This window comes from Nansenia antarctica (assembly GCF_963989245.1).
Source record: "Nansenia antarctica genome assembly, chromosome: 1".
Lineage (NCBI taxonomy): Eukaryota > Metazoa > Chordata > Actinopteri > Argentiniformes > Microstomatidae > Nansenia > Nansenia antarctica.
The window spans coordinates 83,192,924-83,217,121 of record NC_137674.1 but is presented as its reverse complement, the minus strand read 5'-3'; the positions used below and the strand labels follow the sequence as shown (position 1 = coordinate 83,217,121).

The window sequence follows — 24,198 nt, the reverse complement described above, 5'->3', positions numbered from 1 at the left end:
TTATTTTTTGATAAATCCCGCGAGATTTATCAAAATATGGCTGGGTGTTTTATAAATCTCGCGAGATCAATCCAAAATAAGCCTGGATTTTCCTTTAGCGACGTTGATGGAATAACTTCCTGGTGGCCAACTCGGGAATCTCGTTATTGCCACATGTTCTTTGTTTAACCAAACATGATAGTTGGATCACATGACAGCCTTGTCTCTGGCCAGCAAAGACGTCAGACCTTGATCACCCCATTTTGACAGGAGCCTGTCGTCTTGTCTACTGACTTGGTAAGTTTATGTCATATATAATAATATAATATATCATAATATAATGACTGTAAGGATCAAGCAGGGAGCTGATGCTGGTCAGGTTTCATTGCATCGACCAGGCCTGAGCTGGCGAGATAATTTCAATTGATTGCTTGTGTTTCGTATTGCAGTTTTGAAGGCAACAACGAAATATCCCGAACATTATAAAGGCAGCTTAATATCCACATCTACAATTACATTAACTTAAGAGTTTTCCACCTGCGGCTTCGAGTAAAAGTGGACTTTAGTTTCTAAACGTGTCAGACTGCGTCGCCATTGTATCTGTATCTTCCTTTACAATTACATTAATGATACATTAATATTATACATTAATAAGTGTGCCGCTAAACCAGAGAGTGAATACTATTAGATTATTATACTATTAGATTATGTATCATTACTTTCCTTGGTGGTTTATATGGGCACGCCGATGCGACAAAACTCACCTGTTTCCACATCAGACTTTGTATCATAACACTAGTGTATCACTCTGTAACATATGTAAATGTCTGTGTTGATTGTTGTGGTATCTTAATAAGGATGTTGGGGAAATGCAACATTTTCGGGTAGAATCAACAATGTCCTCATTCATTCACCTGATTCATTCACCTGATTCATTCACATTGTTTGATACATATTTTCTTCTACTAGATAGGCGATGGAGAAAGCCAAACAAGATGCCTTTGACAAAGCCCGACTCCAGGTGATTAAAGATGGCTACGACCGGGCCTTCGAGTGCATCAACGAAGGGCTGACGGAAGATGAGGCGGGACACAATGCTCAGGCCCTGGAGCGGTACAGGCAGGGGCGACAGCACCTCCTCCGGGCCATCAGTGTGCCTTCGCACGGCAAGGAGTGTTCCGGAAGCTCCTGGGAGTCGGCCCGGCAGATGCAGCAGAAGATGGGGGAGACTTTGAACAACATAACGACCCGCTTAGCGGTTCTAGAGACCAGTCAAGACCCGGGACCTGAACCTACCTACAAGAGAGAAACCGGGGCAGTTAGTAGTAATACAGGGACAGCCTCCTCGCAAAACCTCCCTCCCAATATCCTCCCAGCTAAGATGGAGAAGGCGGAAAAGTCCCCGTCGAAGTTGCTAACGGCCGTTAACAGTCAACCGGCCGGCGCTGTTGGGGGGACGCCTTCAACGAGCGGCGTGCCCTCGCCTCTCTCGTCGTCAAGACAATCCGTAGTTCCGGGTGAGCTGCCGCCCGCGTATTCCGCTCAGGCGGCCGACGGTCACCTAAGTATCTCTTACGGCACGGACGCCGGGGAACTGTCGCTAGTCGGGGACGGTTTCTACAGCCACACGTCCAACTCGACTCCCTTTCCCTCGCCTCAACACCTGGGCGAGGATGGAGAGGAGCTGCTCTTCCTCCCCAACGGGGTGCAGATATTCTTCGTCACACCCGACGGGCAAGTCAGCGCCCCCTCTTACCCGGGGTTCCTGCGCTTGGTCAAGTTCACCAGCGAGCGGTCGGAGAATATGCCCAGCCGACCTCCGGCATTCCTACAGGTGAGATAATTAGGGGGATATGATGTGTTGATGGATTTTTTTTTTTGCGGGGGGGGGAATTGTAGGATCTCTACTTAAGTCTACTACTATTGCTGTTTTGGCTTTCAAGCCACTCTTTTAATCAGCATCTCCGCGGTACGCCTGACATTTGAGTGTGTTTGAGTGTGTTGTGATGAAATCAGTGTTGCTGAAATCTAGGCCAGTCATTGTAACCCACCATCCCCCCCCTTGATCCTTAGTGCCCTTTAATCTCATTTCATAAGTTGTTTACTTCGCTCATTAACTGCTCTCAGACAATGCGTCTTCAGGGCGGTGAGATAAGAGGCTAGTTAATGATCTCTATCCCCTTGGCCGTTTCACATGAGAATGGTGACTCACTGCTCTTAATCCCAAAGGATTTCTGAAAAATGATGTCATCCCGGGAAAGCCCCAGTGGCCACCGTGACATGTCCCGTGACTAGGGGTGGGACGATTAGAAAATGTCATGTCACGATTATCGTGGGCAAAATAATCGCGATCCACGATATTATCGCGAGAATAAAAAATAAAAAAATAAAAAAAACTTTTAAAAAGCCAATAAAACACACTGTAATCACTTTAACTTAGATTTTGTTGTATTTTTATTGAATCATGTTAATAACATTAACATCATTTTAAAAACATCTTGACAAAAATAAAAATCTTTAATAAAATCTTAAATAAGGTAATGATAAATTATAAGGTATCACTGCATAAATAAAGGAAAAAAATACTGTCAAACAAAACTTGAACACTGACACTTTCTGTCATCAAACTGAGTGCTAGCCTTGTGGCTTAGAGACTTGAAAGCTTCAAGATAGGTTAAAGTGCAAAAATGTTAACATGTTCACTTTTTCTGCCTTTAGCTGTGCTCGGAGAGGTGTGAGTATGTGCCCACTGGCACTAAACACTCTCTCTGAAGGAACACTAGTTGCAGGTATGCATAGAAGCCTGCGTGCAACCCTGGAAAGGTGAGGCAATGGACACGGGGCCGATGCAGCCATGGTGAGAAGGCTAGCATACGTTAGTGACTGACTGACAAGGCTGACTTGACAGTTACGTTACCCATGCAGGCTGAACAATCGCGCGAGACAAATTTCTGTGAGGATATTCGCGCGCGGCTCATGTGAGAAATCTCAATTATATTACTATTTATTTATAACATACGATTATTACATCCTCCCTCTCGCCAGTTTGGGGCAACATAGACTTCTCCCCTGGTGCCACGGATAGGGGTTTCAAGCGGTGGGACAGCAAAGGGATGGTTACTATCGGACATTTATATGATACGGAAATACTACTTTCATTTGACCAATTATGTAAGAAATATGACCTACCACGAAATGAGTTTTTCAGATACCTTCAGATACGAAGTTTAAATAGCCAAAAAGACACTGGCCTCTGTCACCAACCCTCTCCGCTGGAGGAGATAGTCTCTGCTGGAAAGACGAGAGGCATTCTGGGGCTTGGGTATAGAGCACTTTCGAAATATGATAAAGGCAAACCTGCATTTACGCCCAAAGACTGGAATAATGACCTGAACATTAATACTGATGCAGCAACTTGGTCACTAATATGGCAATCGGCAAACGACATCTCAATCTGTAATGGGACGAAGGAAACACAATTTAGACTACTACAACGTTTGCAGATTACTCCCCAACTTAGACATAAAATGGATCATAACAAATCGGAAATGTGTACAAAGTGTATTTCCGAGGTTGGGAGCTTTGTTCATTGTGTTTGGACTTGTAGATATATAGATGATTACTGGAAAGGTATAGTGGATAAAATTAATCTAATTCTAGATGTTACATTGGATAAGGACCCCATGTGTCTATTGTTTGGGTTGCCAGACAAACAACTTAAAAGTATGCATTCCAAAAGACTTCTGTGTATCCTCACTTTTTGTGCAAGGAAAAATATATTGCTGAAATGGATAGACTGCAAACCGCCTACAATAGCTGGATGGCACAAGGTAATTTTTGATATGATTCCTGTGGAATATCTGACATATAGGTATAAGTGTAAGATAAAGACATTCTATAAGATTTGGTCTCCGTTCTTAGATTATATTGGTACCAGACTGGCTGCCATTGTAATGAAAGGTTTAGTGGATTACACTCAAGAAAGTACACAAGACTAATGTGTAACAGATCTACAATGTATGGGTCACAATATTATTTACTGTGCTGGTGTTGTGCTGCCGCTGTGTTTAGGACTGTAAGACATGGATGCTGTCTCCGATGGGGGTGATCCCCCCATATATTATGGCATTTGTTGTCATTTTCTTTTCTGTTTATTTCTGATATGTGACATGGCCTCCTCCCCCCCTGTTTTTTTGTTTTTGTTTTGTTTTGTTTGTCTTTGTTTTTTGTTTGTTAGTTTGTTTAAAAAAAAGAAAAAAGAGAAAGAACATTTTCTGTTATTGTTTATGGACAATGTACTGCATAACAAAGTGCAAAACTAGTTTTCTACTATTAATGGGACAATAACCTCCCCCACGGATACTAGTTGTTGTTGTTATGTCCTGTTGTGTACATGTCTCTGTGAAACTCAATAAAAATATTAACAACAACAACAAAAAACACACATAGGTCACATACATTAATACATACAATAAAAACAGACAGATCAAATCATGATACAGGTGATGGTACTCCTGCTGGGCATTGCTGCCTGACGCACCTCCAACAGTGCCTTTAGAACAGGTGTGCTGTGACACCTCACTGAACACCTATGTGGGCCTAACTGGGTCATCAGCTGGGGACCACCAGTCAGACAAAGCAGTGTTTATAAAATGTAGTGCCTATTTAAAAAGTCCAGTCATTTAAAAATAATAATAATAATAAAAATAAAAATAAAATAAAAAATAAACGATTATGACGATACTCACGAACTAATTAAAATTCTCCACGATAAAGTTATCGCGGGTGTTTTTATCGCGATTAACGATAAACACGATAATCGTCCCATCCCTACCCGTGACATGATTACAGCAAGTTAGAGACCGAGACAGGAGGAATCTGACCTTTTAAACAAGGCTTGCCTGATGCTGATTAGAGACAGCGCTGTGCTTTCCCCTTGTCTCGTCATGATAACCCCTGCCTTCGCCTGTCTCATGCCACATCCACAAAATATTACACCAGCACTACTCTTTGAACAGAGGTATTGACATTATACAGCCCCTCAGTCAGCCTGTTACAGAGAAGGGCACAGAATCAACTCACCTCAATAATGTCCCTCAATCATGCAAGCAAAGAAACTAACGTCACTGAACCACCAGTTATTGTTATTGTAGTTTGTTTATGGCATGGCTACTTATGGAGCCTTAAAACATGACATGCAGGCCGCCAGACTATGCCTTTCCCTATGGTTTCATAAGCCCTGCTCTGTGCAATCAAAACAAGTAGGCTAGAGTTTCTGAGGCATTATTTTCCTGTTTAAATGTGTGGCCTAGCCTAATGTTTGCAGGCAGTGCAGGGAAAGTTTTTTGATCTTTACCCTGGATTGAATAAATCCCTCAGCCAGTACAACACGTAAATGTATTAAACATTTTCGAAAGAACAGTCAGATCATTACATCAGATCCCGACATGAGGACCTAAGCATTAGAACGTGTCACAAATGGCCCTACTGACTTAATCCGACCAATGTTTTCATCTCATATCTTCGTATCTTTCAGGTGTGTGACTGGCTGTACCCGCTGATGGCCACAGACTCTCCAGTCCTCCTGTGTAACACCGGGGTGTTCATGTTCCCTGACATGATGGCCCCTGCTCCAGGGTCCTATGTGGGGGTGGTGTTGTCCTCAGAACTGCCCTCCTCAGAGAGGCAGGTCTTCCAGGACCTTCTCTCCCAGATGACTGATCTCAGGGTGCAGGTGAGCTGCTGATTGGCTGCTGAGGGTCATCATAACATATTCATACGCAAATCATGTTTTGTGTTGGGCAGCTTGTAAATGGAATGACTTATTATATTATATAGCGCCTTATTCCAAAGCGCTTTACAACGGCCTCTCATTCACCCATTCACACACACATTCACACACCAATAGCGGCAAGCTACCATGCAAGTTGCCGGCCCGCTCATTGGGAGCAATTTGGGGTTCAGTGTCTTGCCCAAGGACACCTCGACATGTGGCCAGCCAGGGTTCGAACCGCCGATCTGCCTACCTTGCGATCATTAGACACTGGCTCTACCTCCTCTGCCACAGCCACCCCAGCTTGTGGATGCAGGGGGGTATGCCATCAACGTGGCCAAAGGACAATCGCGAGACTTGATCAGAATAAGCCTGGATTTTCCTTTAGCAACGTTGATGGAATACCCCCCAGGTTTGGCTCTTGAAACTGTGCATACAAAGAATTACTTTCTTGTGTTTTAACCTTGCTCATCTGCTAGCTGGGGATGCTTAGAGGGAATTGTCTTTTAAATGCATGTCTTTAACCTGATTGTGTTTTTAACAGATTTCAGGTGTATTTGAGACATTAAGAGATGGGTTTACAAAGGTACTAAAGCATAGTAACACCACATATTGCCAAGTGCCCTCGTGCAGTTATTATGGACCCTGTGTGGAGAGAATTAAAAGTAGGCCACCTCTATAGTTAATTGCTGTAGAGGGATTTCCAAGTAGCCTATTTGTAATTTGTTTTCATATATCCCTGCATGATCCCAGTGGCATGCAGGATCCAAATTAGATTAAGGGGATTTAGGCAAATTTTACAAAGAGGAGATTTTGGAAAATACCACTCATTTATCTCTCCTTTTTTGTGCTCTCTTCAGTAATGATTTAATCTGATGCGTCCATAATGCGTATGTTTAATCCCAGAACCCACATTTGTGAAACAATAATGATCTAAATCAGAAGAGTAGGCTATTATTCAGTGATTTATTTTATAAACCTGTCTAAACAAGGGCATCTGGCAATGCGTATGGTGTGTTAGAATGTCTGCTTGCTGCTACATTGCACTCCACTAGAGCAGTGGGCCCTCAATGGGCCCTCTCCATGTCTGTGTATCAACCCCTGCAGGCGCTACAGTGTCTGCTTGCTTCTGAGCTGGCCTGCCTCTCTGAAGAGCCCTCAGCTCAGCAGTCTAGGGATTTAGAACAGGCAGGTGAGGAGCGTTAATGAGTGTTAATGCTCTTACGTAGCTAGATCACAGCCTCAGGGTCTCTTAAAGTGAACAAGACCAGTGTCAATCACTACCGTTGTGAAGTTTGAGGTTGTGCCTCTGAACTGAATCAAGCTAGATTCTTATTAAATGGATGTCATCATGTTGTTGACAGAATACTTTTTTTTCACGGACAGATTTCTTTATTAGACATGATAGGATGAGTAAATTCATGTGTAACAGATTGCAAAACAGATTGCAGGGTTGCAAAATTCCCATAAATGTGGGAAACTTTCCGATAATTTCCAAAGTTTCCATATTGAAATTATCAGTGCGTTTCCCAAACTTACGGGAACTTTGCAACCCTAGTAACAGATGATTTGTGACTTGTAGGGAACAGCGATGATTTTAGCAACAAAGCCTCACTGTTTTTCTTAAGCAAGGGGACATCTACGAATGTCTCGTGGACATTGTCTTTGTTTTGGGAGAATAAAAGGGCATTGTACTGAGGACCACAGGGTCACTGGAAGACATGGTTGAAAAGGGCTGTCTGATGACAAGAAAAATGTGTTGATGAATGAATTTTAGAACAGCACTGTGCTGCCAATAGGCGCTATGTAGGCCTAGTGCACGCATGCTAAAAGTCACCTGGACACGCTGTACAGAAGCATACAGTAGCTCAAGGGCAGGCTGTTATTTTCACACTCGCTAACTATATTGTCTGTCAGGCCCCAGATGAGGCGTCAGACACCGTTAACCTGAGTCAGAAGGTGCCCATCGCTGCTCCTGAGGCAGAGACAGCAGTAGCAGAGGAGGATAAACCACTGCCTGAGTGGAGCGAGAAGGTGGCTCATGGGATCCTCACAGGTGAGCCCGTTACGCAGAGCCACTAGAACAGCCATGGTTGAGGTCATTTGACCAAGTCAGTAAAAAAGTGTACCAAAAGTATACCTTTGCAATTGATCAAATTTCAGGACCCTCCTTTCATGACTTTTCCTAGATATGTGCGTTCTACCACCCAGTATCCTTACATTTTCAAAATCACATCAGGATAAGCTGGTATAAAGCTTTTTTGCAGTTTTGCTGTGTAGGAGGCAGGCTAATTTACAAGACGCGCCAACTAGTGGTCTTTATGCGTAAGTAGCAGCTTCCCATTGTAAAGACTGTGGTCATTTGACCCCCGAGGCGGATCTAATAGTATGTAAAATAGGCACAGCTGAGATAGACTTCCGGTTATGGCGTGGTACTAGGAGGTCACGGCTTTTGAGCTCTGCTGCTAGCATGTAATTAATCCTACAATACTAATCATAATAAAGTCAAGCAACACGTTTGTAAGAGTACTGGGAATCAAAATGTCACGAAAAAGTGCCAAAAAAGATAAAACCACGACTTGACGACAAACATTCGGAGAGTGAAGGAACGAGCACTGTCATGGCTGACATGGAGGATGACCCCGATGAGGGAGATGGCGAGGTATTGGACCCAGACAGGAGTAGCAATCAAGATATCATGAAAGCCATACTGTCCTTGAAAAGCGGTCTTTATAAGAAAATTGATGTTGTGCAAGCAACCATTGCGGATGTAAGGAAACAGGTAGAAGAATGCACAGGGCGCGTAGCACATGCGGAACAACGGATTTCCGATGCAGAAGACAGCGTCAACGGGCTAATATCCAAAGTCAGCGCATTGGAAAGCACCGTCAAAAGCCTTACCAACAAAGTGGACGACTTGGAATGCAGAAGCCGTCGAAACAACGTGAGAGTGGTGGGTTTACCGGAGAAGGCAGAGGGCCAGGATGCAGTCGCATTTTTGGAAAAATGGTTACCGGAGGCTCTGGGGTTGGACCCACGAGCTGCCTTGGTAATTGAACGGGCTCATAGAATCGGCGCTCCACCAAACAACGACTCGAACACGACACGTCCAAGGACATTTATTATGAGGTTCTTGAACTTTAAGGACAAGGAACGAGCATTGAAGGCAGCCAGAACCAAAGGAAAGGTCGTTTACAACAAGGAGCAAGTGCGTTTTTATCAGGACCTCTCCGCTGGTGTGCACAGCATGCAGCGCAGCTACGATGACGTGCGGAAGAGGCTTCGAGACAAGGGCATCAATAAACACAGTCATCTTTCCAGCGCGACTCCTGGTGACACACGATGAGAGGTCCCACACCTTCCAAACGCCTGCAGAAGTGGAAAAGTTTGTCCAGTCTCTTTGAAAGACCGGGGCGGACCTGGTGATGGAGTGCTCCGTCGAGAATGCATAACGGCAATAGCCCTATTAACGTTATAGCCTATAGACCTAGGCTACTCTATTTTTATAGCCTACTATTTCCACAAATGAAGACGTGATTATTCTTTTTGTTTATCCTTTTCATTTCTATTCATTTCGTGGAGTTTCATTTCCTCATTATTATGGCCAACTTTACTGTGCTTAAAAAGTATTGAAATGTCAGTGCTTAAAAAGTATTGAAATGTCGCCCCGCGGTGGCGTAGCGGTCTAAGCACTAGCCACTAGTGCAAGCTGCCCACCGGGGACTGGGATCGAATCCCGGTCTCGCCAGACCCGGATATGGCCGAGGCACACAGGGAGCGGCATATTGAGCGGCCGCTCCAGAGGGCGGTATAGGACTATTTCCGGACAAGGATCCGTCGCGCAACAGCGCCCCCGGGGTGCCGGAATAACGGTGCTGGGCTCGAGGAGCCAGTCAGCTAGTCTGCCTGGCGATCTCCTCTGGGGCTGCCGGCCACGGGGTCGTGCGGCGGATCCTACGCAATAGGCAGGGGATAATTGGATGCTAGGTTGGGTTCAATTGGATACCAAATTGGGTGAAAAAGGGATAAAATCTGAAGAAAAAAATAAAGTATTGAAATGAAGGAGAAACATTTACGTTTTTGCATCCAAGCACTGGACAGCAAATAACATTTAGTTTATATGGGTGCACCCAGGCACTGGACAGAGCCGAAATGACATTTATTTACTTTCAACTCATCACGGATTTGATGTGGACAATGGTTGCAGGCTATATTTGATTTTTATTTGATTTCTATTTCTACTAATGCTTTCTTCATCCCTCGAACGACGTGGGTCCCAGGTATGTGAGTATAGGCCTATTTGTTGTGTGCAGACGTTTAACACAGTGGCGGTTGCCTATGTAGGCTACAGGTTGCAAATGTTGCATAGTTCATGCTTACATACTTACGTTTAAGTGGTTAGTACTTTGTAAAAAAGCTAGTCAGAGCTGAAGAGAATAACTTAAAGCTAGAGAGAGACTCGCTTTGGCTATAAGCGGTAGTTATAGAGTGGGAGGGGAGGGGGGGATGTCCAGAGGACATGTCATGGGCTTTAAGTTCACATGGGATTTTGGGTGTTTTTTGGTTTGTTTTGTTTTGTTTTTATATGTGGGTGTGGTTTGTCAGTGCATTCTATCAAAGCGATTCTCAAAGATACATTGTACTACTGTAATCAATGTCTGATAGTTGTAAGGTAAAATTTACCTCATGGAACTGTAGGGGTCTGAACAAACTTACAAAGGTGAAGCAAGTGTTGAGCAGGATAAAACTCTTGAAATCAAAGAAACTCATCTGCTGAGTGAGGATGTTTCTAAAATAAGAAACAGATGGCAGGGTCAGGTGCTGTCTGCTTCCTATACCACTCATGCTAGAGGGGTTATGATACTGATCCATAAATCTGTCCCACTACAGATTCAAAATATAGTTAAGGAAGGACCCTGCAGGTAGATATATCATGGTCCAGGGCCCTTTATTGTCCGAAAGTATAAATTTGATAAATGTGTACGATGACGATGACCCTAAATTCTATGATAATTTATTTCTGACTATTTCAAATCTCCCTGGGCGATACATAATAGGTGGCGACTTTAATTGCACGTTGGATTCATTAAGAGACAGATCAACTGGTTTAGATGATACTCATATCAGGTCGAGAAAGACAATACAACATTTTATGAAATAATTGAATTTATTGGATATTTGGAGACATGGTAAACCAAATGCAATAGAATATTCCTGCTATTCCAGCACTTATAAAACTCATTCACGTATAGACTACTTTTGGGTTTCAGCCCTATTTCTTTCCAAAATTGATGAATGTCATTATAGCAGCATAGTTTTATCTGACCATGCAGCCGTATCCTTGACTCATAAAGATACTAAATTAGTGAGTGATCCCCCAAGATGGCGCTTTCAGTCGGGATGGCTTATGGACCCCACATTCATCGATTTTTTAGATGAACAAATTGATTTGTATTTTGAATGTAACACTTCCCAAACATCTGCTAGCACGAGATGGGAGGCATTCAAGGCCTTCATTAGGGGTCAAATCATTTCTTTTACTAGTTCAAAGAAAAACAAGGCACAACTTGAAATGAAGACATTAGATGAGGAAATAAAAAAATTTGAAATGGATATCTACCATAACAAACATATCTCTATAGACAAACATACAAAATTACTCCTACTTAGATCACAATATAATTAATTGTCAGCTAATAAAGCAGCTGCCGATTTACTGAGACTCAAGCAGTCCTACTATGACCAGGGGGAAAAGCCCGGAAGACTCCTAGCATGGCGTATTAAACAACAACAAACAGAGAGGTCTATCAACAGTATTGAAGCTCCAAACGGTAAAACTATAGTGGACCCTACAGAGATTAATGAGGCCTTCAGAGTCTTCTATGGGAAATTGTATAGCTCTGAGTGCTCTTCTAACCTGGATATGCAGACGCAATTCCTAAACAACCTTAATATTCCCAGAATCTCTGAAGAGGAAAGTAGAGCATTAGACAGACCTTTTACAAAGTTGGAAATTGTTGAAGCGATTGGCTGTATGCAAGCTGGAAAATCAGCGGGTCCAGATGGTATCCCTATAGATATTTATAAAAAATGTAAATCCAAATTACTTTCACCTCTTATGGAGATGTTTCAGGAATCCTTCGAGAATGGTCTTCTCCCCACATCCATGAGGGGTGCCCTAATCACATTACTTCCAAAACCAGGAAAACCAAATACTAAATGTGAAAACATGAGGCCAATTAGTCTTTTAAATTCAGAAACTAAAATTCTCTGTAAAGTTCTTGCAAAACGATTGGAGGGCTTGCTTCCTCGGGTGGTGGGGGAAGATCAAAACGGATTTATTCAAGGTAGACAAGGATTTCATAATGTCAGACGAGTGCTCAATATTTTGCACAGCCAGAAGGGGGTGACAGATACGGCATTACTCTCACTTGATGCAGAGAAGGCCTTCGATCGTGTTGAGTGGCCGTATCTGTTTGAGGTGCTTACCCGATTTGGCTTTGGAGATACATTTTGCAAATGGGTTAGATTGCTTTGTACTGGGCTTACTGCAGAAGTCTTGACTAATAGTATGATTTCTAAACCTTTCAACATCTCTAGAAGTTGCCCGCAAGGGAGTCCTTTATCTCCATTGCTTTTTGTCCTTGCAATAGAACCATTTGCTATAGCGGTGAGGATGCACAGTGACATCTGTGGAATTCGTATAGGTAATTTGGAACATAAAATAGCACTCTTCGCTGATGATGTAATTTTGCTTCTAAAGAATCTACAGAGCTCTGTCCCCGCACTTCTAGGTCTTATTGAAACTTTTGGGAAAATATCCGGGTATAAAGTGAATCATTCAAAATCATCTATAATGTTACTTAATGAATCGGAGAGGAAAAGTAACCATGTTTATGCCTCTACTTTCAACCCTACAGATAACTTCACATATTTGGGAATAAAGATTGTCCCTGAGGTGAATAGGATTGCGCAGATAAATTATGACCCAATTTTGGAGGCTAGTATAGCATCAGTAGAACGTTGGACATCTTTACCTATTTCAATGATTGGCAGGATAAATATTCTAAAAATGAACATACTCCCTAAATGTCTTTATTTGTTCCAGAATATCCCCCTGCCCCCTCCCTCGTCTTTGTTTACTAGAATCAAGAAATTGTTTACCAACTTTATTTGGCAAAATAAATGGTCCAGATTGCGTCTAACTTTACTTTATCTACCATATGACAGAGGTGGCCTTAAATGCCCAAACATCCAATGGTATTACTGGGCAGCTCAATTGCGGTCCATTATGTTTTATTTTTCATCTAGAAACCCTCCTGCTTGGATGGATTTGGAATCCTATTCGGCGGCTACACACTAGACGATTTTAACCCCGATTTACCAGTTTTTGCGGTCGGCGACAAAATCCACCCGTCGTTGCAAACCCGGGGACGCGCCGTCTCCGACGCTCGTTTAGTGTGACAGGCTCAGAGACGCAATCGGAGGACCGCCGATCCCGTCGGAGGGGCCGTCGCAGGGCTCCAGATCTTTTCAAACATGTTTCATTTTATCGGCCGACGGAATCTACATTCTGCTAGTCTATTTATTTACAAAAGGCACTTCTCAACTCCATCTCCAGATGTCCATGTGTCTACCAAGGAACAGTCGGACTGTTTTCACTGAGGGACAGGAAACTCCGGTCCGACCGAAAACTGGTCCGTGGAAAAACAAATTCTAACTTGCAACAGTCGGTTGAGTTCAATCCATTTTAAATAGCGGTTTTCCAGAATAAATACGAAACAATTCATTGTCAGGTTGCAATTGAACTTAGGCAAATAAAAGACCTATCAATCAAAACAAGGGTCAAAAGAAACATCATGACACTGCTGTATGATGCCCAGGACTCTGAAATGTATGCATCTCACCCACACACCTTGGCACCAACACAACCCCTAACACACCACCTTCAGTACATGCCACCTCAGGTTCCTCAGCCATCTTTTACTCAGAGGCTATACGACTCTGACAATTGACATGTAATTCAAGGCGTTTACAAAATCTGCACTACTATATTTGTTGTTTACAATTACTTTACACTATTTGTTAGCGTTGTTTTTTTTTCATGCAGTTGCACTGCTTTTGAAGATACTTGTTGAAATGTTGACCTTGTTTTATGCCAGTTTTATGGCTGTGCCATTTTGTATTCAGGTTCACCGTGTTATTGAATGAATGAATGAATGAATGAATGAATGAATGAATGGACTTTATTGTCATTGCTACAGTACAGGTACCAAACAACGAAATTTAGGAGGGGTGGCTCCCCTGGTGTTAGGAAAGGAAAAAAAAAAAAACTTTAAAAAAAAATTCCCAAGAAGGGAAGGAGCTGGTTTACATAAATAAAGGCTATGTACACTATCCACTGTACTATACTGTACAGATAGACGACTAGGGTTGTCATATTGCACAATAGTATTATTTCACATTTATTTAAAGTGTCACAGTTTGCAGGCTTGAAATGTACATGTTTGTGCCTCAGCACTACACCTGATTTTTTCAGTCCAGCAGCTGCCATCAATCCGTCCAGACTGTCCAGGGCCCAGAACTTAGGTCTTTGCTGTGTTCAGGGTCTGGACGGCCCTGTGGTAGAAGCTGTTCTTCAGTCTGTTTGTCCTTGCGGCCAGGGTCCTGAACCGCCTTTTCGAGGGCAGCCTGGTAAAGTGTTCGTACCCAGGGTGGGTCGGGTCCCTGGAGATCTTGGAGGCCTTCCTGAGACAGCGTGTGTTGTACAGCTCTTCCAGAGAGGGGAGGGGGGCGCCGGTGATCTTCTGTGCTGTTCTCACGACTCTCTGTAGCGCATTTCTCTCCGCTGTTGTGCAGCTGGAGAACCAGTTGCAGATGCCGTAGGTGAGGATGCTCTCCACTGCGCCGCGCCACCAGTATCTCCTGCTTGCTGTGTTCCTTCCTGAGGACTCTCAGGGTGTATAGCCGCTGTTGTGCCCTCTTGATGGTGCCTTTTGTGTTGTCCTTCCATATTGATGAGTGAAACTGCTTTTGAAGATACACAAGAATGTTGACTTTGATTTATGCCAGTTTTGTTGCTGTGCCATTTTGTATTCAGGTATGTTTTGAGTTTTGAAAGAAACATCTGTACAATAAAATGTCAATGAGAAAAAAGCCTTTGCACTTTATTGAAAAAAGTAAGTATACATTGTCATCACACATTCTTTGATTGTTCAGATTCCACATTGTGAGACATTAGGCTATTTATTTACACATGGTTGCCTTCCAATAGGCCTAAAACTAAACAGTTGATTTGTAGTTGTAATATATACTACCACTGCCGGGGTCCTTCTGAACCTGCTGGCAGCGCGACGGCCACCTCTGCCGTGGTCCTTCTGAACCTGCTGGCAGCGCGATGGCCACCTCTGCCGTGGTCCTTCTGAACCAGGAAGCAGGAAGACGCGGAGGTAAACAGTCCTGCTCGAATGCTATGCTATTGTTATGCTATGTTGAATGGTGTACTAGTTTTCACTGAATAAATCGCGATTTCTTTCAAAGAAGGTAGCAGGTGTGTTTATGTCCATGTCAAGGAATCGTCCTGACCAAGTGAAGAATCTTGTAGTCTGTGAGCCCCCGTCGTTGCCACATCCTGTAGTCTGCGCTGTGCTGCGACGTCTGCGCGCCGCTGCGACACGGACACCAGCACGACGGTCGTTTAGTGTGAGAGGCTCAGCGATGTTACAACTTGAAAAGTCGTCTAGTGTAATTGAGCCTTTACACAAAGCTTACCACTGCACTTATATCTGTATTCAGCGGAGCGTAAATACCTGAAGAAAAATACAGACAACCCTATTATATTGAACATGATTGATGTTTGGTTTGATACATGCAAATATTTTAATATAAACTCTTCCATGTCACGTTTCAGTCCTATTTGGGGTAATGCCAATTTTAAACCGGGGACAAGTGATACGGGATTTTGAATATGGGCTGGGAAAGAGTTAAGGAAAGTACAAGACATGTACAGTGAGGAGGAAGTATTTATGTCCTTTGCAGAAATATCAACCAAATATGACATTCCAAAAAATCATTTTTTCAAATATCTTCAAATTAGGAGCTTTATATCCTCATCACAAAATCATTCGTTAGATATACCTGTCCTTTCCACATTGGAGTTAGCAGTCACAAGACATTGTTATGAGAAAGGTTTAATTTCAACTATGTATAACTTGTTTGTGTCTGGATCTGATGAATCGTCAGAATCAAAACTGAGGTTATGGAAGGAAGACATAAAGGAGGAAATATCTGTAGAAGTCTGGAGTGAGGCATGTAAGGAGGCACAGAGGCAGACAATCAGCAGTAGCTTGAAACTAATACAATATAAATGGTTGATGCGTACATACATAACCCCTGTTACGTTGCATAAGTTTAATGACAACATTCCTGATACTTGTATTAAGTGCAATGAGGCAAGAGGGACACTGTACCACTGTGTATGGGAATGTGTGAAAGTGAATACCTTTTGGCAGGATGTTATTAATATGGTTGATCAAATTTTATCAAAGAAATTACCATTGGATCCCAAGCTTTTTATTCTTGGTATATATCCTACCAATCCACATTTACGAAGCAAAGAGATTAGATTCATAGACATATTACAAGCAAAACGTACAATTGCTCTTAATTTGAAAAATGTTGATGGACCAAGAATTGGAATGTGGGTTAAAGAAATGGCGTCAAATATGTCGATGGAAAAGATAACGTATATTGTTAGACGTAAACAGAGTGTTTTTGATGATATATGGAGGCCCTTTAAGTATTTCTTAAGGCATAATGTTAATGTTGGTAATTTGCTTCAACAAGAACAAGCCCTGGGGGAGTAGAGTAGCTTTATGATCGTGTACTGTACATTGACCAGGAATGCACCCTTTTATATTAATTTATTTTATTTTATTTTAATATTTTATTATTATTACTACTTATTATTAATATTCTTTAGGTTATATCATTTATTTATTGTTTAGGTTTTTTCCTTTTTTGTGTGTGTCTTTTCAATTGTTAGGGATGGGGTTATGGGTGGGAGAACAGGGTGAAATTTGTTTGCTGTGTTTTGTATTGTTGTACAATTTGATGTGATTTTGCAAACTGAAAAACAATAAACATAATTTTAAAAAATATATAAAAATAGGCACAGCTGTACTAATGTTAAACACATGGGTTTGACCTTAGGAAATATGCCATTTTAATCAGACTTTTGTGGAGATGTAAAGCGTTTATATCGTAGTTTGACAGTAAGCGTAATATTGAGAGTTAATACCTATGCCTCGTGTGTGACTCATCTCATTGTTACTGCGGTCTCTCTCCAGGGGCGTCATGGCTGAGCTGGGGGCTGGTGAAGGGAGCTGAGTTCACAGGCAAGGCCATTCACAAGGGAGCCACCAAACTGCGGGAGCACATCACTCCAGAGGACACGCCCACCCACGTCAGCCCCTCGGTCACCAAGGGCCTCATCGTGGCCAAGCAGGCCACCGGAGGAGCCGTCAAAGTCAGCCAGTTTCTGGGTGAGAAGGATGTGTCTTTATCTATAACTCATATTTTAGAGACACTGGCTTCCTGTTAAGTTCAGAATAGATTTCAAGATCCCTCTGCTTGTTTATAAAGCTCTCACTGGCACAGCACCAGAATATCTGAAAGACCTTTTGCTAGCATATCAGCCCAATAGGGCTCTCAGGTCTTCTGACGCTGGTTTTCTCTGTGTACCACAGTGAGTGGTGAGGCTGCATTCTCATTTTATGCTCCCAAATTGTGGAATGCATTAGGGATGCAACGTCAGCAGATATGTTCAAGTCAAGACTAAAAACCCATCTTTTTAATATTGACTTTAAATTACTAAATAATTAAATTATGATTATATAATGATTATATACACTTTGAGCTGTAACGTTTGCAGGAAAAGCGCTATACAAATAAAAGTTATTATTATTAATATTATTATCTCAGCAAATTTGTCTTGATTTCTCTCTGGTGTTGGTGGTGGTGGTGGTGGTGGTGGTGTGGACTGGATCACTGGTCTTACTGGCCTGAGTTTGAGTTTTTCTTGTCGTGTGCTGCAGTGGATGGAGTGTGCACCGTGGCCGGGTGTGTGGGCAGAGAGCTGGCCCCGCGCTTGAAGAAACACGGAGGCAAGCTGATCCCCGAGTCCATGAAGAAAGACCGGGACGGGCGCTCTAACCTGGACGGGGCCATGGTGGTGGCTGCCAGCGGAGTCCAAGGTACTGCTTAATGTTATTACACCAGTCCCTAACCAGGAGCGGTCATTAGAAACAGCAGTACAACAACAGTACATAGCAATATGTGACACAGTCTGGTCATTTGGTCCGCATGTCGGGATCTGATGTAATGATCAGACTTTTCTTTGGAAAAGTGTGAATAAATTTCTGCGTTGTTGAAAATCAATGACACGTTGCTAGTCAACTACGACAGCTTGTTTTGTGAGCCTACTAACAATGTAAAGTAGTGTTGTAGTTAACTAGGTAGCAGTGGGGATTACTCACCGGATCCATTGCGTTGTTGCAGTAGTTTGGCTTGACTAGCGAGTTTGTGTTGTGATTTTCAACAACTTTGAAACGTAGTTCCGTGTTTCAAAAGAAAAGTCTGAACATTTTGATTGGTTGCCGACATGCGGACCAAAGCATGAGAATGTGTCACATATTTTCCCCCATAGTCATTGTTTCCAATATTGTCTGAACCTAAACACTTTGAACCTAAACACTTTGAACCTAAACACTTTGCCACCGGTAGGATTTGCCACCATGTGGACGGGGCTGGAAGTAGCAGCGAAGAACATCACCACAAGTGTGGCTTCAGAGACGGTCACCACTGTGAAGCACAAGTGAGTCTTCCTCTGCGTTTCCTGTTGAACACGTGATTTATAGCTTCACATCACATGCTTAACACTAGAACAGCCATGGGTGGGGTCATTAACACTAGAACAGCCATGGGTGGGGTCATTTGACCCTGCGAGTAAAATAAATGTTATATCTTTGCATTCGATCAAATTTCAGGACCCTCCTTTCATGACTTTTCCTAGATATGTGCGTTCTACCTAGTTTTTCTGTATAGGAGGCAGGTTAATTACCAAAAAACGTGTGTGTAAATAGCAGCTTGTCATTGTAAAGACTATGGTCATTTGACCCCTGAGGCAACTCTTACTAGTAGGTAAACTAGACACGGCTGTTCTAGTGTTAAATGTTCATATTTCCACCCAGCACTGCTTGCCACACCAGTTTCTGCTGTGTACCCTGCACTTGCATTCACAAGTAAAAACATACTAGCACTTACATTTTCCTCTTCTACTTATTTTGCAGATTTAGGGGTCTACAAAACGTCCTAGATCCCCCTAATGACGAGAAGGCAGAATGTGTTTTTGCTTAAACCCAGATTAACAAAATAATCCTCAATAAATAATTACAAGCATGGCCAACGTTTAGCTTCTTGGATGGTTTGGCTGTTAATATTCAGCAAATAATTTTTCTGATGGTCGACTCCGTGCTGTCTAAACACACAGCTCTGCGTCTATGCGTCTGTGCACCCATAATTCATAGCTCAAGACATATTTTCTTCCTACCTCATGCTTTTAATGAAAATCCCACAATTAACAACATCCTCTCCTTGGGTTAGGGTTAGGGTTCAACTTCACAGAATGCATGACCTTTCCTGATAGATAATCATAATATAACTTCTTGGTGATTCATGTGCATGTGCATGTGTGTGTTTGTCTTTGCTGTCTTTTTCTGTCCTTCCAATTCCTTGTAATTCCTTTATAATTGTCCAGGCCTCATCCCACTCACCTTTAGTCTAACCGACCCCCTCCTCCTCGCCAAATCTTGATTGATTTTGATTGAAGGTATGGGGCAGAAGCGGGACAGGCTACAGACCACGCTGTCAACTCTGCCATTAACGTGGGTGTCACTGCCTTCAACATCGACAACCTGGGGATCAAAGCCGTGGTGAAAAGGACAGGCAAGCAGACCGCCCAGGCCATCCTGGAGGACTACAAACTCCAGGACCGACCGGAGAAGGTGGAGAAACGAGTGGAAAAGCAGGTGGAGAAACGCGACAAATAAAGAGTGTTCTTTTTCCCCTCTTTCCCTTGGAGCCTTAATAACACATGATTTGTATTCTTATATAAAGATAAAGCTATCTATATTTAAATGCTGTTTACGATACATAGTTTATATTTACATTAGTTGACTAGTTGACTACTATACTTCATAGATATCTAATTAGGGTTTGATACAACTCTATACAATTATAATGAGCTAAAGTTCACTTCTGGACCTGTTCTAGATGAGCGGAAGTGAAGCCGCTGCATTATATGTGTGCAATGTCTGTTTTCATGGTTTGGGCCCCTTAGTTCCATGACGGGAAATATTAATGCTACAGCATACAATGTGATTCTAGAGAATTGTATGCTTCCACTTTGTGGCAACAGTTTGGGGAAGGCCTTTTCTAGTTTCAGCATGACAATGCCCCCATACACAGTGGTAAATTTAAATTAAATCTCTGCAACCATATTCTAAAATCTAGTAGAACGCCTTCCCAGAAGAGTGGAAGCTGTTTTAGCAGCAAAGGTGGGACCAACTCCATATTAATGCCCATGGTTTTGGAATGAGAAGTTCAACAAGCACATATGAGTGTGATGTTTGGGTGTCCCAATACTTTTGTCCATATAGTGTGTGTATATATATATATATATACAGTGGGGAGAACAAGTATTTGATACACTGCTGATTTTGCATGTTTTCCCACTTAGAAAGAATGTAGAGGTCTGTAATTTTTTTATCATAGGTACACTTCAACTGTGAGAGACAGAATCTAAAAAAATCCAGAAAATCAAATTGTATGATTTTAAAGTAATTAATTTACATTTTATTGCATGAAATAAGTATTTGATACATCAGAAAAACAGAACTTAATATTTGGTAAAGAAACCTTTGTTTGCAATTACAGAGATCAGACGTTTCCTGTAGTTCTCGCGATACTTGGCCCCATCCATCCTCCCCTCAATACGGTGCATTCGTCCTGTCCGCTTTGCAGAAAAGCATCCCCAAAGAATGATGTTTCCACCTCCATGCTTCACGGTTGGGATAGTGTTCTTGGGGTTGTACTCATCCTTCGTCTTCCTCCAAACAAGGAGTGGAGTTTATGCCAAAAAGCTCTATTTTGGTCTCATCAGACCACATGACCTTCTCCCATTCCTCCTCTGGATCATCCAGATGATCATTGGCAAACCTCAGACGGGCCTGGACATGCGCTGGCTTGAGCAGGGGGACCTTGCGTGCGCTACAGGATTTTAATCCCTGACGGCGTAGTGTGTTATTGATAGTTTTCTTTGAGACTGTGGTCCCAGCTCTCTTCAGGTCATTGACCAGGTCCTGCCGTGAAGTTCTGGGCTGATCCCTCACCTTTCTTATGATCATTGATGCCCCACGAGGTGAGATCTTGCATGGAGCCCCAGACCGAGGGAGATTGACCGTCATCTTAAATTTCTTCAATTTTCTAATAATTGCGCCAACAGTTGTTGCCTTCACACCAAGCTGCTTCCCTATTGTCCTGTAGCCCATCCCAGCCTTGTGCAGGTCTACAATTTTGTCCCTGATGTCCTTAGAAAGCTCTTTGGTCTTGCCCATTGTGGAGAGGTTGGGGTCTGATTGATTGAGTGTGTGGAGAGGTGTCTTTTATAAAGGTAACGAGTTCAAACAAGTGCAGTTAATACAGGTAATGAGTGGAGAATAGGAGGGCTTCTTAAAGAAAAACTAACAGGTCTGTGAGAGCCGGAATTTTTACTGGTTGGTAGGTGATCAAATACTTATTTCATACAATAAAATGCAAATTAATTATTTAAAAGTCATACAATGTGATTTTCTGGATTTTTTTTTCTAAGTGGGAAAACCTGCAAAATCAGCAGTGTATCAAATACTTGTTCTCCCCACTGTATATCGATGTATATATATATAGTTATATAACTGAGAACATGGTTCCTGTTGGAGATTTCAGATTTATTATATATATGTCTGTTTAAAGACAATCACTGTGAAAGTTAAGACAGCACTCTTGTGCTGTAAGAATGTTGTTCATGTTCTGAAACCAAAAGAAACCAAACATATTCTTCAGTGTAGGAAAACATGTTTGGATTCCTTTATTCCGTACACCACAAACATCTACATACTGGAGTTTGAATAGGGGAAATAGACTTTACCCCTCATATGTGACAGTCTGATAATTTGGTCCTCATGTCGGGATCCGATGTAATGATCAGACATTTCTTTCGAAAAATCTGAATACATTTCCGGGCTGTTGAAAATCAATGACACATCGCTAGTCAACTAACACAGCTTGTTTTGTGAGCCTGCTAACAATGTAAAGTAGTGTTATAGTTAACTAGGTAGCAGTGGGGATTACTCACCCAATCCATTGCGTTGCAGCATTTTGGTTTGACTAGCGAGTTTGTGTTGTGGTTCGTACTTCCGTAGTTCCGTGTTTCAAACGAAAAGTCTGAACATTTTGATTGGATGCCGACATGTGGACCAAATGATCAGACTGTGTCACATATGTATCTTTGTTAAGATTATCTCTTCCTAATGCAGTAGAAAAATCCCCAAATCAATCCAGGCCAATAGACTTGTTCAGAGGTACAGATGTTTTGCAATAGTTTTGAAATTAATCTCAACTACTGTAAAGGAATGTGGGTGAGTCCTGCTGACGTGGATATTTGCGGTATGAAAAACAACATTAAAACAAGCTACTATGTTTGGTGTTCACGTTGTCATGACGACTGCTCTCAGGTATCACAAAGCGTAACACTGAAGGTCATGATCCTGCCAGATTGAACATATTATACCACTGTACCCATAGAAGCAGTAGAGTTATGAACTGGTTTTATGTTTACTTAACCCTAACACTTGTATTACTACGGTATTGTCCTGTGATCCAATTCATTATATGTTGAGAGGGTGACATCATATTTATATCAGCATTATAAGGAGCTTGGGTATAGATTATTTTAAATGACATCCTTATCTGTCATGCGTCTTCATGTCATTCTCCATGTAAAAAAAAGGCATTCAAACAATGTCATTAATGTAGGGACCAATTCTCTTTTTAATTATGGCACAGTTTGAATAATAATAATTTAAAGGCACCAAACTGACCATTTTGAATACCCTTTTTAGACTATGTGGAAAGCTTTCTGAGTGTGACAATTAGTCTGGCAGTAAATGTGTGTGTGTACTGTACGTGTGTATTCATTGAACATGAAATGCTGCTGATAATGAGGTTTATTTAACAAAAACAAATATTTCTCTTTCAATTACTGCTTTAGAGAAACCAAATTCAAGCTTTGAACAATCTCACAAAATTGCTCTTGGTGTGCTTGTTACCATGGTAACATGGTGTGCTTGTTACCATTATGTGAACACAAATGGCGAGATGACGATACACTAAAATGATGTAGTGTAATAAAAACAAACAAACAATAATTATATTGTATTTATTATTATTATGTATATGTATTTCTGCTTATTGGAATCTATTTGGACAAATACAGTGGCCTTTCTAAGTATTGGGACAGGAAAGGATGTTTTCTTCTTATGGCTCTATACTCCAAAAGTTTGAATTTGGAATTAAACAATTTCTATGAGGTTAAAGATTCTCCCGCTCTTTTTGTTTAAGGGTATTTGTTTGTTATGGTTTCACCATTTACAGGGTTCCCGCGCTGGTCTTAAAAAGCCTTAAAGTCTAAAATCCAGCAATCCAATTTACAAGGCCTAAAAAGGTCTCCCATTTCAGTTATTCAGTCTAAAAAGTTGGTGCTAGGTCTTAAAAATCCTGCAAGGAAATCAGTCCGACCACATCTGTTTACACGGAAATTCATCAAATTAATTAAGCTGGAACCAAAAAAATGCCAATTCGCTTCCTTTTTTGTCTGTATGGCAGTGAAATCCCTAACTTCATCACCTCAAGGATGACAAAAAGCTATCATATGGTGTCGCGAGTAAGTCAAAAATTCTATTCAAAGAGGTCTAAAAAGGTGTTAAATTTAACTTGGCGAAACTTGTAGGAACCCTGGTAAATGTTGGTTTCGCCATTTAGATGTACGTGTGCTGTGTGTCCACACTGTAGAGGTCATCCTTGTCCTACCATGTATGATTGCTGAGCTCACCAGTGCTTTCTTATGTTATGTTTAATGATGTCCCAGACTGTTGTTTCTGTTAAGCCCTCAGGCTGTGTTTCTGTTGTCCGGCCTCACAAAGGCTTCTAATAGAAACAGGTAAATTCAAAGCCTAGAGGACCAGACGTTGACGGGACTAGACGTATGCCTGCACAAATGATGGGACAAAACAAACCTGACTAACCAGACACACCTGTTTAGAAAACTGTCCCAATACTTTTTTGGAGCTATG

The 24,198-nt window shown here is 41.9% G+C and overlaps 1 protein-coding gene across 2 annotated transcripts; it reads left to right on the top strand.

Moving 5' to 3' along the window:
• Window positions 1-235: 235 nt before the first annotated feature.
• Window positions 236-23,384, top strand: spartb (spartin b). 2 transcript variants are annotated; one of them, XM_080532019.1, is made up of 8 exons: window positions 236-276; window positions 949-1,813; window positions 5,516-5,713; window positions 7,670-7,808; window positions 17,101-17,295; window positions 17,848-18,006; window positions 18,536-18,626; window positions 19,641-23,384. In XM_080532019.1, exons 2-8 carry the CDS (start codon window positions 956-958, stop codon window positions 19,858-19,860), a joined length of 1,860 nt encoding a protein of 619 aa, XP_080388145.1. In that variant the 5' UTR covers window positions 236-276; window positions 949-955; the 3' UTR covers window positions 19,861-23,384. The 2 variants fall into 2 exon arrangements, with proteins under 2 accessions (XP_080388145.1, XP_080388146.1); XM_080532020.1 differs by having other exon boundaries at window positions 19,102-19,765.
• Window positions 23,385-24,198: the final 814 nt, after the last annotated feature.